This window comes from Grammomys surdaster, unplaced genomic scaffold, assembly GCF_004785775.1.
Source record: "Grammomys surdaster isolate TR1022 unplaced genomic scaffold, NIH_TR_1.0 362, whole genome shotgun sequence".
Classification (NCBI taxonomy): Eukaryota; Metazoa; Chordata; class Mammalia; order Rodentia; family Muridae; genus Grammomys; species Grammomys surdaster.
This window is the reverse complement of record NW_021604781.1, coordinates 5,063,855-5,083,327: the sequence shown is the minus strand read 5'-3', so window position 1 is coordinate 5,083,327 and position 19,473 is coordinate 5,063,855. Positions and strand designations below refer to the sequence as shown.

At 42.3% G+C, this 19,473-nt stretch overlaps 1 protein-coding gene across 2 annotated transcripts; it reads right to left on the bottom strand.

The window, feature by feature from the left end:
• Nucleotides 1-9,037: 9,037 nt before the first annotated feature.
• Rfc3 (replication factor C subunit 3) lies at nucleotides 9,038-18,878 on the bottom strand. 2 transcript variants are annotated; one of them, XM_028779745.1, is made up of 9 exons: nucleotides 18,727-18,878; nucleotides 17,580-17,717; nucleotides 15,955-16,022; nucleotides 15,091-15,188; nucleotides 13,176-13,357; nucleotides 12,440-12,576; nucleotides 12,263-12,361; nucleotides 10,014-10,083; nucleotides 9,038-9,326 (listed from the first exon to the last, which is right to left on the bottom strand). In XM_028779745.1, the coding sequence occupies exons 1-9, from the start codon at nucleotides 18,811-18,813 to the stop codon at nucleotides 9,135-9,137; spliced, it is 1,071 nt and encodes a 356-aa protein (XP_028635578.1). In that variant the 5' UTR covers nucleotides 18,814-18,878; the 3' UTR covers nucleotides 9,038-9,134. The 2 variants fall into 2 exon arrangements, with proteins under 2 accessions (XP_028635578.1, XP_028635579.1); XM_028779746.1 differs by lacking the exon at nucleotides 18,727-18,878 and adding an exon at nucleotides 18,259-18,447.
• Nucleotides 18,879-19,473: the final 595 nt, after the last annotated feature.

Genomic DNA, 19,473 nt, shown 5'->3' with positions numbered 1-19,473 from the left:
CTTTTAAAGCCAGAAGATCCTGGACAGATGTCTTCTGGACCCTAAGAGAACACAAGTTCCAGCCCAGGATACTATACCCAGCAAAACTGTCAATCACCATAGATGGAGAAACCAAGGTGTTCCATGTTAATCCAGCCCTATAGAGGATACTAGAAGGAAATCTCAAACACAAGGAGGTTAACTCCACCCAAGAAAACACAAGAAATCAAACATTTCACAACAAAACCAAAAGAAGAGAATCACACCTCCAGCAACAAAAACAACAGGAACTAACAATCATCTGTCTTGAATATTTCTCAACATCAATGGACTCAATTCCCCAATGAAAAGAAAGACACAGGCTAACAGACTGGATATTGTTATATAGCATTATAACAATAACATATAATTATATAACATATAACATATTGTTATATTGTTGTATAGCACTTTGTTGCATACAAGAAACATACCTCAGTGACAAAACCAGAAAGTACCTCAGGGTAAAAGGCTGGAAAAAAAGTTTTCCAGGCAAATGATCCCAAGAAACAAGCAAAAGTTGCCATTCTAATATCTGATAAAATAGTCTTTCAACTAAAAGTTTTCAAACAAGATGGGGAAGGACATCATATTCATCAAAGGAAAAAATCCACAAAGATGAAGTCTCAATTCTGAACACCTATGCCCCAAATGCAAGGACACCCACATTCATAAAAGAAACTTTACTAAAACTCAAAACAGCAGGGACTATCCCAAAAGCTGTTCCCTGTATGTGGGATATGTTCTAGCTGGGCTTCCTTATCTAGACTCGATGGCAGAGGAAACACCTAGCCTCTCAAACACTTAAGTACCAGGGTGTGTGGGGGGGAATACCCAGAAGGGGCCCCACCCACTTAGAGAAGGAGATGGGGTAAGTTTGTGGGAGGGGGTGACCTGGAGGGGGGCAGCAGGAAAGATGTAAAATGAATAAGTAAAAAAATAATTTTAATTAAAAAGAGAAAGATGTCCTCATGACCTCACTGCACTGGCAAGAAATATTGTTACTTAACTGCTATCAACATTTTAAAGAAAATTCAGCCGGAATTTCTCCTGAGATGAGAGTGTATAAGATGAGTTACTTGGAAAGAGATATGAAGCCCTCTTTTGTCCGTGTTTTCTTCAAATGAAGGTCTTCCTAGGTCACTACTATCACCCACAATCACAGTTAAGTGACAACGAACAAGGAAAATTCAACATTTGACATTAAAGTAGTAAGTGAAAACTAAGCAGAATTTGAGTCACTGACAGTCAGCCAAGTTCAGAATCCATATTAATATTCAGAAAAACGTACAGTATTACAAAAAACTCATAAAACAATTTCCATATGTACACCCATATTTGGTTTGAGTTTACATACATAAAATGCTCACTCTTCCTGTTCAAGGGACACTATACTAACACACTCAGCGAATAAGTGTTATTTCTTCACAATGGTTCAGCCTTCAATTTTATCCAGTCACGTGTACATAAGATAGAGTAATATACACTTATGGCCATATTTGCAAAATATTTAAAGGGTATCTTAATTACACTGGCCTGCTTTAGAATCCTCAGACCATGCAACACAGCTTCCTACCTTAGGGTGCTCCTCCATACTTTTCCAAGAAAATTCCTGCTTCTTGAAGCCCACCTGCTGCCTGCCACTCCGAACAAATGTGATCAACCTATTAAGTATCTCTGACACTGATGCCAAAGAGAGGCGGTGTAGCTCCTCAACCTATAACCCACAAAAAAGGCACCTTGATCCAGGAAACCAAGTTGAGCTAACTAAGCACTCAGCTGCTCAGTGTGAGCCTTCTTCTGTGTTTCCCAACCTTAAATTGTATTTAACTTATTTGACCTCAACAACTCTTGAGGTATAAAAGTTTGTCCTATCTAACCTCCACTAGACCATCAAAATTTTAACTCACATATACTGTGTGACATCAGCAATAAGGTGACAACCCAAAGAAGGGACTCAGAAATGTCTCTGCAATGTTAATATTCATACCAATGAAAGCAATATAGTAGTAAAACATTGCCTGGAAAAGAGGTTTAAAGACATAGTCCTTAAAACTGTGTATAATTTAACCTATTCATGTTTTCCAGGGTAGAGTTTATCATGAGCATTGAATTCTAAGAGCCAACAAAAATACACAAGAAAGATGACCTAAAACTCAGCTGTGATATACATTTACAATGTGAATAATAAGATAAGTAAACTGAGTCCTGAGAGATGGCACAGCAGATAAGAGCACTTAGTGATTTTATAGGGGATCAGAGTTTAGTTCCTAGCACCAACTAGAAACTGCCTGTGACTCTAGGTCCAGGGCATCTGATATGCTCTTCTGGGTCCCACAGATACCTGCATTCACACGTTCACACATATATATAAAGACACACAAAGAAACACATAATTAGAAAATAAATTAAATTAAATCTTTACCCTCATAGAGGCAAAGGGGAAGGGAGATGGGATGGGAGGTTTTTGGAGGGGATACTGGGAAGGAGGATATAATTTGAAATGTAAATGAATAAAATGATTAATAAAAGCTCAAGAAGTCCTTCAACTGAGGAATGGATTCAAAAAATGTGGTATATTTACACAATGGAGTATTACTCAGCTATTAAAAACAATGAATTCGAGAGGTTCCTAGGTAAATGGATGGAACTAGAAATTATCATCCTGAGTGAGGTAAGCCAATCACAAAAGAACACACATGGTATTCACTCACTGATTATTGGATATTAGCCCAGAACCTTGAAATGCCCAAGATGCAACTCACAGGCCACATGAAGCCCATAAAGAAGGAAGACCAAGTGGGGGTGATTTCAGTCCTTCTTAGAAGGAGCAACAAATTACTCAAGGGAGCAAATATGGAGACAAAGTGAGGGACAGAAACTGAAGGAGGGGCCATTTCAAGACCACTCCACCTGAGTATCTATCCCATGTGCAATCACCAAAGGTAGAGGCTGATGTGGAAGTCAGGAAGTGCATGCTGATAAGAGCCTGATATAGATATCTCCTCAGAGGTCTTCAAGAGTCTGACATACTCAGAGGCAGATGTTCACAACTAGCCATTGAACTGATCATGGGGTTCTCAACAGAGGAGTTAGAGTGAAGACTGAAGGAGAGCTGAAAGGATTTGCGGCACCATGAGGAGAGCAACAAAACCAACCAACCACAGCTCCCAGGGTCTAAACCACCAGCCTTGGAGCACTTTGGGAGGGATCCAGCGCTTCAGTTGAATATGTAAGAGTGGAGGGCCCTGCTGGGCATAGGTGGAAGAAGAGAACCTTGACTGCATGAAGGCTGGATGCCCCAGGGGGTGGGAATTTTGAGGGTGGGGAGGTGGGAGTGGGGGGGGGTAGATAGAGGTTACATCCATAGAGAAGAAGGAGGAGGGGTGAGGGGATTGGGGGTTCCTGGGTGGGTGGGGGATGGGGTAAGGGGACAACATAGGAAATGTAAATAAAACATCCAATAAAAAAAAAAAAGCTCAAGAAGGAGGACCAAAGTGAAGATGCTTTAGTCCTTCTTAGAAGGGGGACCAAAATACTCACAGGACGAGATACAGTGACAAAGTATGGAGCAGAGACTAAAGAAAAGGCCATCCAGAGACTGCCCCACCTGGAGATCCATCCCATATACAGCCAACAAACCTAGACACTATTGTAGATCCCAAGAAGTGCTTGCTGACAGGAGCCTGATATAGCTGTCTCCTGAGAGGCTCTGCTAGAGCCTGACAAATACAGAGGTGGATGCTCATAGCCAACCATTGGACTGAGCACAGGGTCCCCAATGGAGGAGTCAGAGAAAGGACTGAAGGAGCTAAAGGGGTTTGCAACCACATAGGAAGAACAACCACATCAACCAACCAGATCCCCCAGAGCTCCCAGGGACTAAACTACCAACCAAAGAGTACACATGGAGCGACCCATGGCTCCAGCCAAATGGGTCCATATGTAGCAAAGGATGGCCTTGTCAGCCACCAATAGGAGAGGCCCCTTGTCCTGTGAAGGCTTGATGCCCCAGTGTAAGGTAATGCCAGGGTGGGGAGGCAGGAGTGGGTAGGTGGGAGAGCACCCTCATAGAAGCAGGGGGAGGGGGATGGGATAGGGTGTTTCTGGAGGGGAAATCAGAAAAGGTGATAACATTTGAAATGTAAATAAATAAAATATCCAATTAAAAATTGGAAGATGAAAAAAAGATATTAAGAGTTTTTACCTGATTAAGTAGCTATTTCACAAAGGCTAGCAGAAGTGAGTCATTTTGGTTACCACAAAGATGTGTTGAACATCTAGCAATGGAAAGTTGAGTAACTTCAATTCTACACTCTATTCTCCCATAGAAAGACCTCACAGTTCCTCACAGATAAGTACAATTTTCATAGGCTGTGTGAACTTAAGTTGTACAGCTTAAAAATATTTTAAACTAATGTGCAATGTTATGACCAGGTTTGTGTGTGTGTGTGTGTGTTGCCCTCAATCTGTATGTACACAGAACTGTGGTCCAGGGTTCTGGAAATTTCTACAAGAAAGACCTATCTGCTGTTTTTCTTGTATGTTTTGTCCAGAGAAGCACATTTCTCACCAAACAGGTAGAAAAATCATACCTTTCCTCCAATTGCTTGTGAACGTAGGAGAAACCTACGAAATGACCATGGTGTCAGGATGTAGCACTCTTCTCCATCCCTCCTTCACTCATCCGCACCAGCTCCCAATCTCCATGGTCAATGAGTTGTGTAGGTGATGTCCTCAGCAATAAGGTCTTAGTATCAGGTTGTGAAGAACAACTAATAGCCTTGGAAGAAGCCTGGGTTGTTTGGGGGTTCCCATGGGACCCCTTTAGCCAACACATAGACTAGATGTCACCCATTTTCTGCACTGGAGCTTCATTAGATGATAAGGGATGTCTAGTTGGGACTCTGTTGTCGGGTCCAGCATGGCTGTATGGTAGGTGTGACAGTTGCTGTCTCTGGATCATCACCAGGCCATTGATCCTCACATGTGCTGATGGTTGCTGCTGCTCTGAAACTGATTTTCTGTCTGTTCTATTTTACTTTCAATCTCTCTTTCTGGGGAATACACTTCACCAATTACTCGGAGCTAATCATACCATAATAAATGAAACAGATGTGGTTCTCAGGAATGAGGAATGGAAGTGGTCATGAGGCTGCGAAGGGTGAGGAAGAGGTATTCCTCTTGGCCTTTAAGGCCATGGGAAAGGATGCTTACTTAGAACCTTCACCCCTATGGACTAGTGGAAGGTACTCACTCTGCATGCTACTAGAAGAGAAAGGTAAAATCACCAACCCAGCTAAACACCCTTCACTCTACAGTGGTGACAAGCCTACAAGATTTGCTGATTCAGTAGGGGCAAAAAAGTTGTGGAAGTGACCTGCTAATATATGATTGGATGTAATGCCCATTCCATGAGAAGGAACCTATAGCTAGTACTGCTTGGTTGGCCAAGAACCTGAGACTAGATAGGCCAGGGACACATGAGAAAACTAAATACTTGCTAAAGAAACATAGCAATAAAATGACTTCTAAGGACACTCTTCTATACTCACAGATCAATGCCTTCCTTAGCCATAATCAGAGAAACTTCTTCCTGCCAAAGATGGGAACAAATACAGAAACCCACATCCAAAACATAAGCAGAGTAAGAGACCTTAGAACATTCTGCCTTACATGAGATGTCTCCAGCAAATCCTTCCACTTAAGGCTCAGGAAACGCTGTAACAGAGAGTGGAATAGCCAGATGGGATGGACAAGAAAAAAAAAAGCCCTTCTAAACATAGGAGGATCACATATGAATGCATAGATATTGAGGAAGAAGCATGCATAGGCCCTAAAGGGATCTGTACCAGATGTGATCCTACAACTGAGAGACAGGTACACATGCTTCATCACTAACCCAGAAGCTAGATCCAACTGAGAATCACTTACAAATAAAACCGTGGTTGTTAAAGCAACAAACTATGCTTTCAGGGTAGGCCCCAGTCCCAGCAATAGATGGCTAACAGAAAACAAAGTCAAACTCAAAGGCATCTTTGGAGGCTCTGTGTGTCATAATGTTGTTGGGCTTTTTTTTTTTTTTGTACTATTCCTTTGTGTATTATGGCTTCCTGTTTCATGCTTTTACAGAATTTCAGTGTGTGTGAACCTGTATGTCTCTGTGTCCATATGTACTCATGGTTTTTCTTCAATCTTTTAATAATAGTTGACATTTTGATAACTTTATTAATAATAGCCATTTCTTGAACATTAAAGCCTGACAGTTTCTTCTTTATCAACAAGAAGTGTGTATCCAGTCTCCAATTCAAGAGTACCTCAACTGCGGGATTAACCCATCTCCCCAAACCAGTGATCTGTCTGACCTTTGAGGATCCTCTGGTCATGGCTTTGTCTGGTACAGCTCTACTCTTCTCTTTCATCCTAGTTAGGTTTCTGGTCATTCTGTGAGGTACTAAAGCACATCCATTGTCAAGGGCAATACCAGACCTCTAAGCTGTATCTTGATTATCTTCAGATGCTTCTGCTTCCTCTATTCTTCATCAGCCACCCCAGCCTAGTCATCTGTATCACCCAGCAAGTAACATTTGGACTTGAATACACTGTGGCTCTTCCCATTATCTTTTGATGGCGGTTATAACACCATCATTGTGGTCTTCAAGCTTCTAAAACCAGCAAGAACACTGTGGTGGCTGCTGGCATCAACAGGCTCTGTCATCTTCATCTGCTGTTTGATTCAACTTGTTATCTGCTGCATGCAGTTTTGTCTACATTTCTTTAAATTTCAGGAGAGACTCACATGCACACCCACCCAGGAGCTATCTTGGATTCGAGAAAACGTGCACGTGTGCACACACACACACACACACACACACACACCTTTTATTCTTAAAATGCCTTTGCTAACTCAATGACTAGGCATTCCTAAATCTTCCCCTGGCACCCCAGGCCAAGTCAGGGAAGTGGCTACCCTGAAAACTTAAATGGCTGGTTGGCTTTATCTCCTCCACTACTATGTCCCCTTCTCCTCTCTCCCAGTCCCAATTCTCAGTGTCCCGCCCCTTGTTCAATCATTGGCCACTGCAACTTTACTGATAGATCAAAAACCAATTGGGGGCAAGGACCTTCAGCATCAGTAAACAGATTCCTGATTAAATCAAAGCATCAGAACAACCCTCTACAGTAATCTGTAGAATTTGATGGGAATACCTTCTGTTTTGACAATGTTGTGTACTGTGAACACGAGTGAGAGTTCCTAAAAAGAAACTGTCTATGAAGTCTGACTGACTGCAGTAAAGTGGACATATTGGAATGCCCAGAGCCTAATAACAATTTATCCTGGGTTATCTTTAGCCCCTATTAGCCATTCCTTGTCCATTTCTGTTGGGCCTAATATACCATGACTAACAGAGGAATACCTTTAGGAATGTGTTAAGTAGGACACAAGCTTCTACCAACCCTGTCTTTGTCAGGGTTTCTACTCCTGCACAAACATCACAAGAAACAAATTGGGGAAGAAAGGGTTTACTCAGCTTACACTTCCACATTGCTGTTCATCACCAAAGGAAGTCAGGACTGGAACTCAAGCAGGTCAGGAAGCGGGAGCTGATGCAGAGGCCATGGAGGGATGTTACTTACTGGATTGCTTCCCTTGGCTTGCTCAGCTTGCTCTCTTATAGAACCCAAGAATACTAGCCCAGGGATGGCACCACCCACAACGGGCCCTCTCACCCTTGATCACTAACTGAGAAAATGCCCTACAGCTGGATCTCATGGGGGCATTTCCTCAACTGAAGCTCCTTTCTCTGTGATAACTCCAGCTTGTGTCAAGTTGACACACAAAACCAGCCAGTACAAGCTCCAATGTTAAGATTTCATCTGATAGCATCTAAGGCCCATGGCTGAATTTTCTGATTTGCCACAACACACTTTCTAATATCTAACTGAATAGCATCTTTATGTCTGTTCTGATAGTACAATACTTCATGGAACTGCTTCCACACTGAACCTGGAATTTGGAGTGACCTAAGTCTCAAAGACATGGTCTCTCATATTTAGCTCCAGAATAAATCTTATTCCCCTTGAAGTGAGAGAAGTCCCTGTGACAATCATCATATTCAACAAGAGACCATCTACTGCTTTCTACACTGTAGAGACACTCACTGGCCCTTGCTCCAGGGAAATTCCACTGTAGCTTTCTTGGCTAGAACTTGCCTGACAGGTACAATGAAGCCAAGCTCCTGGATTACCTTCCTACATGTCCAACACAGCAAGGGCAAGGCCATGGTGGTGACAAAGAGCGAATGTATCCATCCTCTAGTGCAAGACTTCTCAGATGAACCTCTGTTCCAAAGTATTACATTATTCTCATGACTAAAACTCTTTGAAAGGCTTAAGAAAAACAACAACAAAAAAAGATAGTCTAGGAGAAATGAGTATTTTCTGCAGTGTCTGGTTAGAAGCTGGAAAATCTATAGATTAACATTAAGAAACGCTTCCAGAGGGAAAGACTGGCAGCTCACAACCTCACCAAGAGAACATGTGAAGTGTCAAGGAATCTGAAAATTTCAGTGTTCATCCCCCTAAACTTACAGTTACTTTTGTGACAGATCTCCTTTCTATCAATATATCACAGCACTAAGGGCAAGGTCATAGAGGCAATGAAAGTCTTTTATAGTTCGGGGACTAGAGAGATGGCTTAGGGGTTAAAAGCACTTGTTCTTAGAGAGGACCAGGTTCCACCCCAACACCCACATGGTAGCTCACAAACATCTGTAACTCCAGTCCCAGGGGATCCAACACCCCATTCTGGTCACTTTAGGCTCCAGGCATTCACATGATGCACAGGCACACATGCAAGGTATTCATGTAAGCAAAACACTCATAAAAATAAAAATTTATTTTATGTGTATTTAATTTAATTTATTAATTTTTTATTATTTAATTTATGTGTATTCTATACATAAAAATAAAGACTTATACTTCAGAGAGGAATAATTTTTAAAACACACACACATAATGCATTACTAGATAAAGCTAGTTTATTGTATCCAAAGTTCCAACATAAATTTATATAAACAAGGCACCTGCCATGCTTGGAGAAGCTGCTGACTGAGTTAGAACATCATGCCTTCCAGTCCGTCCTCCATGAATTTCTTATAAAGTGCCATAAACTTTGCCACAAATGCTTCCAAATGATAAATGGCTTTGCTGCCCAGCTGTAGTCGATGCTCATAATAGGCTGCCATCTGTGCCACTTCCCCTTTCAGCTGCCCATCACAGTTATGTAGGAGTTCTGAGAGCAGGCCCTACAGGAAATACGAGTGACTTAAAACGCAGCCAAGGGAAAAAAAGGCCAAACATCTAGATGCTTCTTACCCATAAAAGGTAAAACTTTAATGTAGCTTTTATGTGTGCATGTTACTGATGCAAAGTATTAATTTCTGTATATAGAAAAGCACATTTTTCTTTGTGTATTCAGTATAATTTCATTTTGTTCACATTACTGTATAATTTTAATAGAAACAAACAAAACCCCATGAATGGCCTAATATCCCAAATCAGTCAATTTTGTTAAGAGGCCAGTAGGCCAATCCTACAAAGCCATCTGTTCCCCAGGCATTTAGAGTTCTATCCTCTTAGTTCTGAGTGGCAGCTGAAAAGGGCCTTTCCCTTTCCATGGCTGTGCGTAACTGGGTTCCGCTATTACTATTTCACCTTCCTTCCTTTAAAGACTCACAATATTCTGAAAGCTTCTTCACCTGTTTCCCACATCACTCGCTAGGACATACTATCACAACTGACGCTGGTCTTCCCTCCCTTCAGCAGTGGTCTCCTAATGGTGTCTGGCACACAGCAAAAAATGAGTCACTATCTGCAGAATTAACAAATGTTACAGATGATGATATACTTTAGCATTACAAAAGCTCTGTGATCACAAAGTCAGTGTCCAGGTTTAGCTCTGAAAGTTCAAGATGTAAAATAGAGCCACTTACCTTCATTATTATCTCGGGAGGAATACAATGAGTGAGAAGCTCATAGAGCCTTCCACGGACTTCAAGGAGCCTGTATAAAGCAGAGAAATTGCTACTTTGTGATAAAAAGGAGAAATTTTAATTCGCCAGTCAGTATAGTTCCATGTTCTTGATTTATCAGCTTGATGCAGAGAGAAGCTGTCTCCAACATGTCCAGTCTATCCCATTTTAGTTTGTCTGATCAGACAGACTCATTGGTAGTTCATACTGGCTTTGAATCAGTAGCCATCTTCCTGCCTCACCTTCCTAAGATATACCACCATGGCCAAGGATCAGGTCATTTTTTAAAACATTTTTTCCCCATACATTTTTAACAATAGATATTTATAACAAAGGCTATTAATTCTATCACTCACAACACCATGGGATAGAAACCAAGACTCCAAAGGCCTGATACAATATTTGATGGATAAGCTGTTTGGTGTACAAACCTGATGACCTGAGTTTGATCCCCTACAAGCCACAGTGGAAGAAGACAATAAACTCCCAAAAGTCATCCTCTGACCTCCACATATTGACATACTCATGGCTGCATACACAAACACAGACAGACACAGACATAGACACACACATAGAGAGAGAGAGAGAGAGGGAGGGAGGGAGGGAGGGAGGGAGGGAGGGAGCGACGGAGGGAGGGAGGGAGAGAAAGAGGGAGAGAGGGAGAGAGGGAGAGAGGGAGAAGGAGAGGGAGAGAGAGAGAGAGAGAGAGAGAGAGAGAAATTTAGACCTTGAAATGCAAAGTTTATAAGGAATTGAAGACACACACTTTCTGACATATCAAATACTATGTGTATGCATCTTTTCTAGACAGAATTTTATGCTTTGTGTATTTACAGAGAGGCTGTAAGACTGGGGAACCATCAGTCAATCACAGAAGCAATGAGGTGATATGGGCATAAAGTATGACCACCTAGTGTTAAACAATACAGCAGGGACACAAAGCTGACCTTCACAGAAAGGATAGGCCAGAGCTCTCAGTAAGCAAAGCCTGGCTAAGTCAACAGAGGTGCCAAACGCCTGAGCCCTTAACGCAGGCATGCCTCATGACACTTCAGGAGGGCATGAAGGAAATGCACACTCTGAATATCAACAGGAATAAATAAGATTCCTGAAACACAGAAAACAATTGTCTTTGCCTTTCAAATAATACATTACTTGATGTAATACATTACTTGAACCGAAAGAAAAAACAACTACCCAGGATTTGAAGGAAGCTACTGCAGGTGTTCTTCTCTACATAAATCAAGATAGTGATTTACAAGTTTTCTTAAAAGTAGACATCCAGACTCCTTTTCTGCTACAGCAAGAGTATAATACAGCAGTTCCAAGAACGTCTCACTAACCACCTCCACTAAGTGATGTTGGTAAGAATCGTATAAAACTGTAACTCATCAGATACCAACTCAAAAGAGAAACACACGAACTCTCTCACTATTATTTTATCTCAACCAGGAACACTCAGGTTCTCATGCTGCACGCAAGTCTATTCTGCATCCTAAAATGATCAACTCCCACGAGAGACCAAGGATGAGGCTGTGTTTCAGTGAGCCCAGAAAATGTCACAATGCAACCCCAGGGGACCTAAGCTGCCAAAAGTGAAACTACCAGCTGAGGCGTTTCCAGCACTGTCCACCTCTGAGGAACAAACCCGAAACATGAACAAAAACAAGTTTAGAGTATACAACAACATGGTGCTTCCTAAGAACTTTGCATTTCTCTTCACAGATCCTATCCTTGGACATGGCGGTCTTTTCTAGTTCCAGAACACTCTCTTTACTCTGTATTAAAGCAAAACAGTGTCATCAAGATACAAATGGAATTTTGGAAATCTGGGTGAAGTTGCCTGTCAAGGACATTTGGCTAAGTTAGGATGATAGCAGGAAGTCAGTATCTTTCTAGTACATTCTACATCATTTTCAAAGGCAATTACAACAATTACAATTATTCTTTCAGCCTGAGCACACTAGGCATTTCATGCTGTGCGCTAAAACTAAGCTACCTAACATCCTAGAAAAAAAACAGAAAGAGTTCAAAATTTATTTTACAAATAAAGTTCAATTTTACAGGTTAAGAGACTAAGGAAAAACATAAAACTACAAACTAACAACTTAGCCCGCTATATTTCAGATCTTAAATGATATTTTTTTCCCTTTCAAATGAGGCCCAAGACTTGTAAATGTCACATATCTCTGCCTCCCGCACACTGTTACCTCTGTGGCGTCTGCTGACTGACAATAGCATTTGCAGTCTCCCTCAGATACACCTCCCAGTCTGTCTCCGGGATTTCTTGGTCTTCAGTAAAAGGGTATCTATGAAATACAAAGAAAATAAATGAACAACAAACTCTCATGTCCTGGAGTGTTGCCTGTTGTAATAGCCCCACTCACTGTTGCACTCTGCAGGCCTCACACATAAGTAAGGCTTTCCTGAGGTTTCTGCACGACTTCTCGGCCAGCCTATGAGCCAATTTCGAAGGAAGAGCCAGACCTTCCTTCTTGCAGACTGTGGATAGTACACTGCAAATCTGTAAGAAAAATTAACAAAGAGGAGAAGCACAGTGAGGCAATTTCTAGCTAATGTGAGCACGATGTGGAGGCCTTTCACAGTGCTGCTCTGTGCTGCCTCCTACAGGACACATATGGTGCTGCCGTGTGCAATCTGTCAGTATCAACTATGAGCAGGAAAGGTGCTGCTGCATACAATCTTCCACTATCTACTGTGAGCTGGAAAGCTGTCTACTGTGAGAACCTGTACATTTTATTAGCAGCTGTTAGGATGACAAGGGAAACAGTACACTGACCCCACCCCCGGAACCAGAGATTATCTGCTTCCTCTATGTTCCCATTCCCCCTACAGCTAAGTAAGTCAGCTTGAGGCAGAAGACACTAACACTTCAGAAGACTTCACAAAGCTTGGTGAACTCCTACTACTCATCTGTTAGAGTAAAAGACAAAGAGAACATGTTCTTTGTTTGTATTCACCACCAAACACATCACTATCACTTGGCATCTAGTAATGGCTGTCCTTCGGCTCTGCAGCTGCCCTTCACTGACTGATAGGCCTCACTGTGTTTCAGAAAACAAAGCTAGAGCTCGAGTGTTTTTGGAAAACAAGCTAACTTACATCTTCGATGCTGGGAGCAGGCACGCGGACTGCCAGGCACCTGCTTCGGATCGGGGGGATCACCTTAGACGTGGAATTGCAGCACAAGATCAGCCTGCAGGTGGACATGTACTTCTCCATGGTCCTGCGCAAGGCATGCTGAGCGTCCTTTGTGAGTTTGTCCACCTCTGTCAATAATACCACTGGGTCAAAGAGAAACAAAACTGCCTTTAACTGGGGGCCACTGAAGCCTGAATTTCTACCTTTACTGTGTCCTCATTAATCAGCATAAAATCCTAAAGAGATGCCTGATAGTCTACTTTTACCTTTGAAAAGTACAAATCAGACTTACCAGAAGAATATTTTTAAAATTAAAATAATTAAACAAGACCAAGAAGGAAACATTGGTCAAAATGAAGTTAACTTAGGACTTTTCACTGCAGCCTTTACCGTTGGTAACAGAGCTGCAAGACACGGTTGTGCTGCACTACACCATAAGTTCTAAGTAATCCGTTCATACTCGGGAACTCTCCGTTGCAACAGTCACAGCGGGTGGGTACCACCAAGAAGAGACTATGGAAGCACATAGAGGAAGACTGCATCTGGCGGCACTGTAGGCTGGGACCAGTCAGTCGGTCTTAAGTGGTTCAGGAATGGTGCAAGGGACGAATCTGACTTTCACATTTTTTAACCTCTTATCAAGCTGTTTCCAAAGGACAGCAGTAGCAGCAGGGTTTCAGTTTAGATAGGCCCACAGACAAAGCAACCTCAACAGCTAAATCAAACTACATCCACATCTGTGCTGACAGGAACAAACAATGACATGCTTGAGTGAAAGAGAAAGGAGGAATCCATGACACTTGTCCCAGTGGTTAGGGCACTAAACCCTAAACTGCCCACAGGATACACTGGAAGTCGCAGCCAGTATCAAAGCAGAACTTGTGAGCAGACGCAGGTCACATAGGGCCCCATCTGTGGCCGAGAACACGGGACCCTGAGACAATACAGTCTGGGCAAGTGGAGGTCTCTAAAGTGCTAAGATACAGAGCCCAGCAGCAGAAGTGGGCCAAGCAGAGCAGCAGACAGACAGAGACAAGGATGTGGCAGGAAAAGCAAAGGAGTACAGACTGCAGCACAGGGCCATGCACCTCACTGCTTTCTGAAAATAAAACACAGGACCTCCTAAGGACCAAACCTAGAAAACCCCTCTCTGGCCTCCTACTTTCAAAGACTACAGGAAAATTTACTTTTTTTTAAAAAAATTCACATTTAATAAAAAAATAGTCAACAGAAAAGAAACATATTGAATTCAAAGGCCTACAAAATACATTATTTTCAAGTAACCATAAATTTAATGGAAAAAAAATGTTAATCTAACTTTGGAAGCACTCATATAAAAAGCTGGGCATAAACCTTAGTTCTAGTGAAGCAGAGACAGGTGCAGCCCTAGCACTCACTGCCCTGTCAGCAGAGCTGAAATCAGTGAACTGAAGGTTCAATGAGAGACCCCGCCTCAATGACACGATGAAGAATGAGCTAGGAAGACAAGAATGTCAACCTCCATCCTCAACACGCACTTCCCCACATGTGCACTGTATGTTGTTTCTTATTTTACATGATTTGTGATCCTGTTATCTTGCTCTGAAATGTCAAATAGGCACCACAGACACAAGACTGAACACCATGAGCAGAGACCAGGGCTACCACTCATATGTCTTTTCTTTCTTTTTTTGTGACAGGTCTCTACATACAGGCCTGGCTGTCCTAGAGCTCATTCTATAAATCAGGCTGGCCTGGAATGTACAGAGATCCTCCTGCCTCTGCCTCCTTAGTGCTCAGATTAAGGGTGGGTGCACAGCAAGCATTCATTTGTAACTCCACTATAAAAGAATACACCGACAGTCTCCAGCCTCACAGAAAGCCCCCCACCACCTACCTTTGAAGTCTCTTTGTGAGGTGGTTTCAAGCTGTTGTGACTGTGCCACTGTCTTCAGCATCTCCTGAATGACAACCCGGTCGCTGTTTCCCGCATCACTACAACATCAGAATGATGGTCACATGGCTGTAAACAGTCACCAAGTATTGCACTCTCCTTCTTAATCTGTTGTTATGTGAACAATATCAGGAAGTCTGCTTTCATTTGTTTGGTTTCTGTTGAAACTAGTAATATCTAATTACAATTATGAACCTTGAAACTTGAGATCTTGTAGGCTCAGTAACAAATTTAAATTGTATTACCACTAAAACCACTGTGTTCTTGCAGTAGTTTATTATTACTTAGATAGCAAAACTATCAGTTTAACAAATATCTGGACAATGCCTTGATAGTAAAAAATACTTGAAACTGCACAACACAGTTTTCCTTTACTTGCTACAGCTGGATCACAACATCTGGACACTGGTGATCACTTTCCCCATCAAGAACTAGAGCAGTCCCCAAGTAGCCTATAGGGCAGACACTCTTACTTTTATAATTTGATCCATTCCCAACCTTTTCCTTGATGAATCCTCTCAGGGTGACTCTAAGGTTCCTAGAGAGCAATCCACAGGGACTGCCACCAAAGCCACATACACAAGAGCTCCGGACTCCTGCTTCCACTCCCTCCACTGGACCCATTCCTTTACACAGACACTTGCCTCAGTGACATGGACCATGGTACTCACTTTCCTAAGGACATCTGACAACAGTATTTAAAAAAATTCTCTAAGTTGGAGGACAATGACTATAAACACTTTTTTGTTGTTGTTATTTTGCTAAATCTCTAACTACTTCTCTAAAAAATATTCAGGAGTGGTTTACCTGGGATTAACTTCAAGGTGGTAGTTACTTGCAATGGTGCTGATTTCAATTTTTTTTTTAGATGGAGTCTGTGAATGAAACAAGAATCGGTTCAACATTTACTTATTGTCTGTCTTCTTTTTATTTCATGTATCACCAAATCACCACTGCCAACTATCTACACAGTCTTCCATGTTAACACAGAAATAAAAGAAAAATATATTCACAGCATCAATGTTTCATGAAAAATTAATATACAAAAAGAGAAAATCTCATAGATACATATTGTGCTTTTCCCACTTAATAGTATATTTCTGCAATCCCTCTCAGACAACTGGTATGAGGTCATGACTGTGTTATCAACTCACAACATGCATGCTCTACAACTAATTATCCTTATGGATTTTCACATTGTTGACACTGTGAATGTCTGTGTCACCTGTCTATAGACCCATCAACTGAACAAGAAGTTAACATGTCTATAAGGACATGCACCCCTATAACTGTTCTGCCTCACGACGGGGCCTCAAAACACAAGTCAACTGACCATAGACTAGACTAAATCCTCTGAAAGTAGTGAAAAGCCACGACTCAAGTTGGTGAATTACATTTTGCCATAAAACTTGCCATTTTTATTTCCTAAAATGAATGCTTCTCAATAGTCTCTCTCTCTCCCATTGTCCTTTCAAATAAACCTACCTTCCCTTAAGCTAGTTTACATTAGACAATCTGTTTCTAGGGATGAAGTAATACACTCACTTCACTTATACTCTCCATAACTTTATCTCATTTCAGAAACGTATTCTCCATATGGAATTTAGGGTGACATCATACACTTTTTAAACATTAGGATTCTGACTGAAATTCATACCGTAACCTGGAACAGAGACTTAAATATTAAGCCTCCCATGTGAGAACATACCCTATATTTCTATTTGTTCAGTTCTTTTGTCTTGTAGAATATTATTTCTTCTGAGATAATTCAGCATTACCCTCCTGAAGATTCTATTAATAGCATGATCATCCATACTAAGCATTTTTCTCTTTTGAATACAAAATACCATTAAGACACTGTATTAGATGCCATGAAGGACTTGAAAATAGGCATGACATATTCTTAACATAACTTCAAAACAAGTATCATCTTGCTGAGGTAAAAGATAAAAAACCATAATCAAGTACGCTACACATCACCATGTGTAAGGAACTGCCGTTTCTGCAGCACTGAGTACACTTACGAGAAGGGCATTGCAGGGACTGGGGAATGGCTGAGTGAAATACACTTGTGTGTTCACGGCAAGTGTGATGACTCCACATAAAAGCTGTAGCATTAGTACAAATGCTACTGTCTGAAATATCGGGGAACCTCACAGAGAGGTGGGAGGCACAGACATGACAATCTCCAGAAGCCCCCAGGTACACCAGCTAGGTTTGGGAGAAAGCAAGGGACCGTCTTAAACAAAATGGGAAAGAGAGGACTGGCAGCTGACAGTTATCCGACTCATCCCACCTTCATAACACACAGGCACACAACTTCTTAAGTCACACACTAGGCAACCAGTGGTGGGGAGAGGTAGGTATACACATGACCAGGATTGAAAATCCCCACCAGAAACATCTGCTACGCCTCAACCTGAGATGCTTACTGTGATACTCTGATGCTCAATTCTCAGTTTTTCCACCCCAACACCATAAAGTTCACGTAGAATACACATAATTCTTGTCTTTTTTCCAGCACCTGATGGGCCATATACTAAGAGGTGGGGAAAGTCTCCACACTGCACCTAAGGGGGGGAAAAAAAAGAACAAGACATTTGCTCCGACTCAAACTGAGGTGAACCAAGTTAAACAAACCACTTTTAAAGCACCAAGATACTCTGTTTATCATCCAGCTCCAACAGAAGAGGTACCAAACTCTGAACACTCAATAAAAGTAGGAACTCCCTGAGTAAGCTATCTGAAGGGCCCGTTTGAAAGTAAGGGATGAGAGAAGGCAAAATAGATCTCTGTAACTAAGACAGATGCTTTTCTGGCCCGGGTTCCCCATAATAGTGCTCTTGCTCAGAAATAGGTGCACTGATTTCCTTGTAAGTTCACTTGGGAGAGACAGAAGAACTTCACACTCGATCAGCATTGACGCAAAGCTATGGAAAAGACAGCAGTAACAGAGTGCTATCAAACGAAAGAGTACTATTAACATGGGGACCTGATCTTGCCACTAGGAAACTGAACATTGAAGCTACTGCTCGGAAAACCGGTATGTGTATCAGTGAAGCATAATGTTCTATTTTAACTTACAGCATGCATCACAAAACAAAAACAAACCTAAAGCATATCTTCCACTTCACCCTCGATTCTTCCAAAAGCTCTCATGTGAAGGATAGCGGGATTTGTTAAAATAATTTCTCCTTTTCAGAAAAGACTTAGCTGTGATTCTGAAGAGGCCAGTAACTAAGAACAGGGTCCCGGAGCATCGTCAGCTCCATCAGCTTCCCATCCAGCGAGATCTCTGTGGCAGGAGAGCCTATCTGGCCCTTGCAGTGACACGGACGCCCGGGGCACACCCCCATCCCCGCCCCTTACAGCCGGTGCTTGCTCATTATTCTTCACTACACTGGCCTTCTTCAGGTCCCCACACCAAACTCATGGGAACCCCCGCAGCCAAAACACTGCACTTTGAGGAACTCTCCACTCTGACCCGCTCGCTAACACTGGGGCGGCCGCCTCCTCCCTTCCCCGGGCTGCGCAGGAAGCGGCCGAGCGGGGCGACCTCCTTCCTCCCGGTCGGCTCACCAGGTTGCGCAGCTGCGCTGCCTGTTCCTTGTGATAGTCCAGCCGGGCAAGGGAGCTCGGCCGGTATTTGTCCACCCAGAGGCTCATGACTGCTTCACAGTCCCACCAGGGGACCCGCCACCAAGACAAGAGAGTTTTCCCGCGAGCGCGAAAGGGTGCGACGTCACTTCCGGTAGCCGGCGACTTCCGGATAGGGAGACCGGGAAATCCAAAAGGGGCCTGAAATAATCGCTGCAGTTCCCAGTTCCACCACTACACCAACAGTGGCCGGATTTATGGGGCAGTGGTTGTCCCTTTGTTCTCTGTACTATTTTAGAAAACATTCGAGGGAATTAAATGTATCTCTGACATCCAGGACGTCCAATCTGAGTGTTTAGGGAAGGAAATTTCCTCCATTTCATTTTTTCATGTATTCACTGATTCACAACTTCATTCTAATTTGTGCTACATAATTTGTTATCGTTTTTTTAGTAATAAACAAACAACAGACGTTAATGGTCAATGAGCATTTGCCTACGTTCCTCTGTGAACTGTGTTCTGAAGTGAGAAAGTAAAGGAAATCAGAAGCAAAAGTATTGAAGGGCCATGTTTAAAGACACTGAGATTGTGGTCAGGGGAAGATCAGAGGTGGAGAGTGAGGTAGGTGTTACAGTGGGCTGTGATTTGACAACAGTGCCAAGAAGCATGACAGACAACTTCAATAAAGACAGATAGTTCCTGGTGGATCCTAGGGTATATGCTTTAAAG